Source organism: Ptychodera flava, unplaced genomic scaffold (genome assembly GCF_041260155.1).
Source record: "Ptychodera flava strain L36383 unplaced genomic scaffold, AS_Pfla_20210202 Scaffold_83__1_contigs__length_492613_pilon, whole genome shotgun sequence".
In the NCBI taxonomy this organism is placed as follows: domain Eukaryota; kingdom Metazoa; phylum Hemichordata; class Enteropneusta; family Ptychoderidae; genus Ptychodera; species Ptychodera flava.
In genome coordinates, this window is record NW_027248405.1 from 354,284 (window position 1) to 363,302 (window position 9,019).

Consider the following 9,019-nt stretch of genomic DNA (forward strand, 5'->3'; position numbering starts at 1 on the left):
TCGCAATGCCCAATTTGTCAATGAGATGATATTATCACACATTGGTACACACTAATGCTATTTTCATCTGGTATCTTATTATGTAATTCTCCATCTCCTTCTAAGCTTTCATACATTATTTCAAAGCAAGGGGTTCACGTTGTAATGACTTTTGAACATTTTGAATATTTCAAACCATTTGATTTGAACATTCTTGCTGTTGAATTATGCAATTGTTTAGGGGGCGATGGCCATTTAAGGAGTTAGAAACATGTATTTACTAAATTCTTGATTTTATTTTCAACTTTATTGATTTAATGTCTTTTTCAGAGATGTCTTTTGTCCCCGTATTACTCATAATTCTGACATTGTGTAGTTTGCAGCAATCAGGCGGGACCTCATTGTCAGGAAATACTGGGAGTATTTTCACTCTGCAAACATACATAAATACCTCTATGCATTGGTTAATTAAGTGTGTTTATTTCATTAGGAACACTTTGCCCAAGGAGTAAGGGGAGAGCCAGGGTCCTCATGCTTCATCAATCATTATATCATAAAAGTATATTGATGGCACAAAGAAAACCATCGATCTAATTAGTTGACATCTGAAAATAACCATGATGGAACACACACTAGCTCTTTGCTAGGGAAATATTTGTTTTTTGATGTTTCACGCCAGAATTTTAATATATTGTTATGATATCATAGCAATTATCCATCTCAGCAATGGATAATAATAATAATAATAATAATAATAAGCTTTATTGACGTTATTCCCTCAAAGGTGAACATAGTCAAGAACTAATACTACAAAATAAGAAAAGGATATTATCAAAAAATAATAAATATATATATATATAAATATAAGATATAACTTTATGCAGAATATGAAATGTTGGGTAATCTTAAAAAAATATCTGTTTCTTGATAAAATGTTGTGAGGTATATCATGCTATCTGTATTGCTCATTATGTAGCAAAATTTGGCTTGCAGATCCCAGTTGTTGAAGTTTTCATTGTTGACTGCTATCGAGTCTAACAATTTTTGTCGTGATTGTGTATGACATGGACAACACATGATATAATGAAATTCGTCCTCAACTGAGTTAGTATCACACCTATTACAAATTCTGTCCTCAGCTTTTAGTTTTGGTCTCATGTGTCTACCTTTCTCAATCATCAGATTATGGTCACTTATTCTCAGCTTGGTAATGTATTTTCTGTCATTTTTATCCTTGATACAGCTTAAATACTTTTCCATTTTAAAATCCGTTTAAACTTTCTATAAACGCGCAATTTGTTATTCTCTCTGATGATGTCTTTTCTGCATTAACTTCATTTTTTCCATTTAAAATGTAGTCATTACTTATCTTATCTGTTAAGTTTTTCACACTATGTTTATCATTTTGCCAAAAATTACCAACACTCTCCAATCCTGTAATTTCTTGCATTGCAGTTGCCCAGGCCATGTTATTGTTAGTACAAAATACCATCACCTCATGGATCAAAGTATTTCTTTCTTAGTGTATGTTCTATACCAATATTTAACCATCATTTTCTTGATAAAAGTTAAAAGAGGATGCCTGCCCATCTCACCTCTCACTGCTAAATTAGTTGCTGACTGATTAACTTGGAGAAGTATTTTACACAAGTTAAGATTCAATTTTTCAATTGGTGTCCTATCTGAATATTTCTCAGTTCCCCAAATTTCACATCCATAAGTTAGTATAGGCCTAATAACATGGTCAAAAATATGAATCCATGCATGAATATTTATGTTAGCTGATGAACTGACCACTTTTCTAATATAAAAGAACGCTTTCAGTGCCTTCTTGTATAGAGTCCTTTTGCAATGTCGAACTTCCCATTACATTTGAAGTCTATGCCTAAGTATTTGTAGCTTTGAACAATTTCTAATTCATACTACTATAATAAAAGTTATATTTATGACGAAGGACCCTAGCATTCTTGTTGAAAACAATGACTTTGGTTTTGTTAGTGTTGACTTCTAAATTCCAGTCATTACAATATGAATGAAGTTTATCAAAGCAACGCTGTAATCCAGCCTCTGATTCAGAAATTAATACAAGATCATCAGCATATAATAGGAAATTGATCAGGGACTGTCCTAAATTAACTGGTTCACACCTATCATCAAAGTAACCTGATAAATCGTTAACAAACAGATTAAAAAGAATGGGACTAATATTGCAACCTTGCCTAACTCCTCGCATTGATTTGAAACTGTCGTGTGATTCCACCATTAAGTTTATACTGTATTTGACTTCGTCATACATACTTTTAATTATTTGATAAATATTGCCATTAATATTGTGTGTTAGTAACTTATAATAGAGCCCTTGACGCCAAATACTATCAAATGCCTTTCTAAAATCAACAAATCCTACAAACAACCGATTTATCTTTTTCCTTTTATCCTTCGCATTTTCAATGTTTGATTTACTAATATACTTATCAATAACCGATTTTAAGATGAACATGTTGTCTGTTGTTCGAAATCCAGGCCTAAACCCAGCCTGATATGACTTAGAATATCATGACTCTCAACATATTTATGTAATCTGTTATTCAAAACTGAAGTGAAAAGTTTTGAGAGACAACTTGATAGAGCTATCCCTCTGTAGTTATTTGGGTTATTTTTATCCCCTGATTTGAAAAGTGGTTTTATAATGCTAGTGCGCCAAATGTCTGGAAACTTTTTTGAATTTAAAATACTATTAAAGAGTTTTGTAATTGGTTTCAGAAGGACAGACTGACCACTTATTAACATTTCATTGATTATTTTATCATCACCTGGCGACTTTTTCTTTTTTAACTGTTTAATTGCCTTCATGATTTCAGTGGAAGTAATATCCCCATTCAATTCTTCATTAATTTCCTTACTTTCTAGCTCCTTTATAATTTTGTCTAAATTTGAACTATGGTTATATTTCTTATTTTGATTTGAGAAATGCTTGATCCATTCCTCAACACTTATACTATTACTGATATCATCATTTGTTGGTAAGGAATTGTTGGTTTTTAATTCTTTCAATGCACTCCAGAATTGATCTAAGTTACCACCATTCACTTCCGTGATATTATTTAAAAGATTCTCCTGGTACATTCTCTTTTAGTTCTAATTAACTTTTTATACTCCTTCTTAAGTTGAAAATAGCGACCTCTCACATATGGGTCATTTGGATATTTCACAATCAGTTTACCCATTGCTCTAACTTCACGTTTTATTATAAAACATGATTTGTCATACCATCGACGACCTGTTTTCTTTTTCACATTGCCTTTCTTTACAACTTTATGAGTGCAGGTTTTGAGTGACATGTCTGCAGCCGTGTAAATTATATCATTCAAGCCTTGTACAGCATCATCAATATTACCAGTCAAATAATTAGTGTGTAAATACTGAGTAATTTTGGAACTGACTGGTGGGCTTGGAGAGCCTCTTGATACTTCTCAGTTGAACTTTGTTCCCATAAATATCTTTTGGGAAGGGGGTTAAGACCTGTACTGTTGTCCACATTTTCAGTTGTGACTTGCCCAGTGAGTGCAAAAGATAGTGGACAATGGTCTGATAAGTGGTCAATTGGTGAACTCTCAAGTATTGAATTTTAAAGTGAAGACTTGATTGTGCAATTACATAGTCCACAAGGCTTGAGCCGTTATATGTGTAACATGTAAAATCTCCATACAAGTCGCCAATTTTTCTGCCATTGACAATTTTCATGTCTGTTGATAAACAGAGGTCAATAAGTTTCCTTCCATATGAATTGATATTATTATCCTTATTCAATCTTGCTCTGAAATTATCTATAGCATACATATTTGGTAATGTAATATGGTCTCTTGAGTCATCTGTAACGTAATCATCAAGTCTTCCTGTACGTGCATTGAAATCACCCATAATAATTATTTCACCCTCGGATGAGTAATTGATTATTTCTTTTCAATATCTTCAAAGAGAGTATTTACCTTCTCTTTGTAAATGGATGAATTATCTGGTGGGAAATATGTTGCACAGATAAATATGTCTTTTTCAAAGTTAAAAAAAGTTTTATCTAGTTTGACCCATATTGTATCAGGTATAATCGTAGAGATTTTCTGTACTCCTCTTTTATATTTATGTTTGAACAGAAATATAGTACCACCAGAGTTCCGTTTTGCTGTTTTCTTTTTTTTCCTATCACTACGAAAATAACTAAAATCAGACAAGGAAAAATTGTCTACAGAATCTAACCAACTTTCTTCTAAAGCTACAAAGTCAAAAGAATTAATAGTATTCAAGAAGTCTTGGTCATTCAGCTTCTGCTTGACTCCTTGAATGTTCCAAGTCATAAAAGTTAAGGTGTTATCCACCTGTTGTCGATAAGTCTCCGATAAACACATAACAATGGCCAACTAACGACTGTTACTCTACTAGTAACATGGTTGTTTTAACAGTATCATGCACACTTATACAAAATTTTTCAAAAGAGTTATCAGCGAATGGACTATCTGGTCATTTTTATTTTTGCACAGCATCTTCCCTCCCAGTACTGTTATGCAGTGGCTTTGTTTGACGATGTTGATATTGTTTATTTCCGTGTGATCGGTATTGCCCTGTAGCCTGTCTGTTGTACTGCACTGGTTGACCTCTCCTGTTTCTCAGCATTGAAATTTCACTCCAAATATATGCACTTGTTATTGCTGATGCATATATGGTGTGTACTGGTCACAGTTTGCTGGTATACCTACCAGTGTGTCGTCACAGTCTGCTGGTATACCTGCCAATGTGTGGTCATAGTCTGCTGGTATACCTGCCAGTGTGTGGTCACAGTCTGCTGGTATACCTGCCAGTGTGTGGTCACAGTCTGCTGGTATACCTACCAGTGTGTGGTCACAGTTTGCTAGTATACCTGCCAGTGTGTGGTCACAGTCTGCTGGTATACCTGCCAGTGTGTGGTCATAGTCTGCTGGTATACCTGCCAGTGTGTGGTCACAGTTTGCTAGTATACCTGCCAGTGTGTGGTCACAGTCTGCTGGTATACCTGCCAGTGTGTGGTCATAGTCTGCTGGTATACCTGCCAGTGTGTGGTCACAGTCTGCTGGTATACCTGCCAGTGTGTGGTCACAGTTTGCTGGTATACCTGCCAATGTGTCGTCACAGTCTGCTGGTATACCTGCCAGTGTGTGGTCATAGTTTGCTGGTATACCTGCCAGTGTGTGGTCACAGTCTGCTGGTATACCTGCCAGTGTGTGGTCACAGTCTGCTGGTATACCTACCAGTGTGTGGTCACAGTTTGCTAGTATACCTGCCAGTGTGTGGTCACAGTATGCTGGTATACCTGCCAGTGTGTGGTCATAGTCTGCTGGTATACCTGCCAGTGTGTGGTCACAGTTTGCTTGTATACCTGCCAGTGTGCGGTCACAGTCTGCTGGTATACCTGCCAGTGTGTGGTCATAGTCTGCTGGTATACCTGCCAGTGTGTGGTCATAGTCTGCTGGTAAACCTGCCAGGGTGTGGTCACAGTTTGCTGTATACCTACCAGTGTGTCGTCACAAGTCTGCTGGTATACCTGCCAGTGTGTGGTCATAGTCTGCTGGTATACCTGCCAGTGTGTGGTCACAGTCTGCTGGTATACCTGCCAGTGTGTGGTCACAGTCTGCTGGTATACCTACCAGTGTGTGGTCACAGTTTGCTAGTATACCTGCCAGTGTGTGGTCATAGTCTGCTGGTATACCTGCCAGTGTGTGGTCACAGTTTGCTAGTATACCTGCCAGTGTGTGGTCACAGTCTGCTGGTATACCTGCCAGAATGTGGTCATGTCTGCTGGTATACCTGCCAGTGTGTGGTCATAGTCTGCTGGTATACCTGCCAGTGTGTGGTCAAACTCTGCTGGTATACCTGCCAATGTGTGGTCATAGTCTGCTGGTATACCTGCCAGTGTGTTGTCACAGTCTGCTGGTATACCTGCCACTGTGGTAGTTTATCACTGAAGTATATGTTACCTTGTTTTCTGTACCCCTGACTATGCAGATATGGAAAATAGCAAATGCATTTGGTTGTTATCAAGGGTTGTGTAGGTTTCTTTTGCTAAATTGTATTTTTTATTTGTAAAGTATGCACCAATTCAATATGTGTTCATACTGTATCAACACTTTTGCTTCGAAAACAGTTTTACTGTATCTTTATAAGGGGCAATTTATGAGTTTATTCAGGAGACTCAAAATTATGAAAGTTTCATCAAGGAAACTTTTCTGCAGATTTTCAGTCAAACTGAGATGTTGAACTTAATATAGTTTGGTCTTTCTTTGATGTATTTACAGATCTTTCTTTTGTCAAAGCGTATATAGTAGAAGCATGACCTATGGTTTTCAATTTTTCAACTATTTGCCTTACAACCATTGAAATGCTCAGTGATGAACAGTAACTAGAGCAACAAACTATTGTATATTATGTAACGCTCATTTATTGGACACAGACACGATCACTGAATCCAACACGTTCTTTTATTTCCGACTCCACAGAAACTAAGGCAGAGCACTGGTTTGTTTACAAACACAGTAGTTTATAACATAAGACTACAAAAATAAAAACCTGAAGGAAAAACAGAAAGAAACTCTGTATAAATATCACTTCAATATAGCATGCCGTGAGACACTAGCACAACAGTGATATCAGTCTCATAGAGGAAATTTACAATACAAGTCAAACACCAGGTAGATGCACTATACGGACAAGCAAAGGACTGTGCGCCCTCAGTGGCGAGTCACGGTATATATGGAAATGTATAGCATAACCTCTATAGGCATACAGACGAATAAACTTCACTGCTAAATACTCGTAAAAATGTGATACAAAAATACATTTCACAAACACTCACCCTGACTGTGACAGGTAAGGCTTTGAATGACAGCAACTCTAGTCTGAATCAATCGACTGTCTTACCTAAAGCAAATGGTAAATGCAGTGTAAAGCTATGGCACTCGCGGTAACACACAAACTATACAGTGTTTGCATAGAACTCTTCAAATCCATCAAACATGATAAAAACTCAAATCGGCAAGTTTCTCGGAGTCAATAAGAACTTCTCGAATTGATAAACCTAGCAGTAAACTCTGAAATACTCTCAAACAATGAACTAGAAAAGTTTGTATAAGTTTCACAGCAGCGATGTATACAAAGTCACATGGTTTGGAAAACGCTATGTATTTCTATGGCAGTTCACTGAGGCAAATACTACAGTACGGAAAACTGTAAATATCTCAGAAATAACTTGGAAACAACTGACAAAATCACATCGGATTAAAGTTCAACATCTTACCAAAGATATCTGCATATCGATTAAACTCTGATGGCATCTGACCATGGTAGATGGTTCAGATAAAAAGTAAATACGGAGCTAACTCAAACTCCAACTAAAACAAAAATGGCGGAATGTCATATAGCAAATACGCATGCGCACGTGTTTAATTTGCTCACGTCACACACTTCCCTGCTTGATGGTTGGTGTCTCAACAACCAAGCAAAAGCTACAAGCTAATTACATTTAGTTTGAGAAATCATGTGCATAATCAAAAGATTTGACTGTGCTATATTAGTCAACACTTGCGAGTCAATCTGAAAAGCAACAGTAGATTCTTTCACAGCAGATTTGGGCAAATGAAAAGGGTTAGAATGACATCCAGCATTCTCACGACTCGTACGTCGAAGTCCTACAGTTTCTTCTTCTGTCGGCAAGGGCTCTGGACTCTGTCTGATATCCACCTTGTCTGTAAGATTCTTCACCACTTCCTCAGTACCAGGTTGTGCAGAGCTATGAGTATTCTTGTCAGAGGGCTGCTTCCCTGCTTTGACTGAAGTACTAGGCTCACTACCACAGGTTGAAATTACTTTCTCCTCTGGATTTCCGGTCTGATCAGGTACTGCTTCTGGTGATGCGGAACATAACTGCTCCCAGCGCATACAATCAACGCCATAGTCAAATTCATCATCATCTGACTCACTACAGGACGTATCTTCAGACTTAACCACATCAGTGGGAGTACTGTCAAGTTCCATGTCTTTTGCAAGGCTTCTGGAATCCAACATCTCTCCACGATGAACAGTCTTCTTAGGTCGTCCTCCATCGACAGGCTCAACAACATAGGTGTTCCCACCTGTGTCAAGTCGATCAACCACTATATATGGTTCTGGACTCCATACATCTTGTATTTTATTCCGTCCTCTTGTATTTCTATTCCGCAGAAACACTCGAGCACCGACTGGTAAGTCTGTCTTATCAGCCTTACGGTCATTTCTGGCTCTCCTCCTCAGGGCTTCACGCTCTGTTTTCTTTGAGGCCATATCATATGCATCCATCAACTTCTGGTGATGCTCAGCAATCCACTCTTCCACCTGACTATTGTCGTCGGCATCCACCTCAATTCCTAGTAAATGATCCACAGGGAGAGAAGGTTCTCTACAAAAGAATAGTAAAATATTACAAAAGTAATGCGGCCAATACCCAGTAGACGAATGGGGTGTACTGTTGTATGCATATACCAACTCTGGCAGCAACTCTGGCCATTTACGCTTCTTCTCAGGGGTAGAGTGCGTAAACGCTCGTGCAGTGTGCGATTAAATCGTTCGCATTGCCCGTTCCCTTCTGGGTGGTATGGGGTCGTGCGACTCTTCACAATGCCATACACCTTACAGAGTTCACTGATGAGTTTACTCTCAAAATTCCGACCTTGGTCGCTGTGTATTCTACGTGGCACTCCAAACCTCACAAACCAATCACGAACCAGGACTCGCGCTACTTGTTGTGGCTTTCTGGTCTCGCGTGGGGATGGCTTGAGTGAATTTCGTAAATACATCTGTAAGCACTAGAACGTTCTCGATACCGTTGGTACCAGGTTCTAAAACGGTTAAAATCCATGGCCAGTACCTCCAAAGGCTTCTTAGCAGTGAGGGATCCCATAGTTGGGTGGAGTCTCTTCCCTGCTTTGGCTAAGGTACAGCGTTTACATCTGTGACAATAGTCGGTTGCATCAGAGACCAT

At 38.1% G+C, this 9,019-nt stretch overlaps 1 protein-coding gene across 1 annotated transcript; it reads right to left on the reverse strand.

Annotated features, from left to right (window-relative positions):
• Window positions 1-6,467: 6,467 nt before the first annotated feature.
• Window positions 6,468-9,019, reverse strand: LOC139128996 (uncharacterized). Its single transcript, XM_070694672.1, has 3 exons — window positions 8,862-9,019; window positions 7,301-8,437; window positions 6,468-6,924 (listed from the first exon to the last, which is right to left on the reverse strand). Exons 1-2 carry the CDS (start codon window positions 9,017-9,019, stop codon window positions 7,516-7,518), a joined length of 1,080 nt encoding a protein of 359 aa, XP_070550773.1. The 3' UTR covers window positions 6,468-6,924; window positions 7,301-7,515.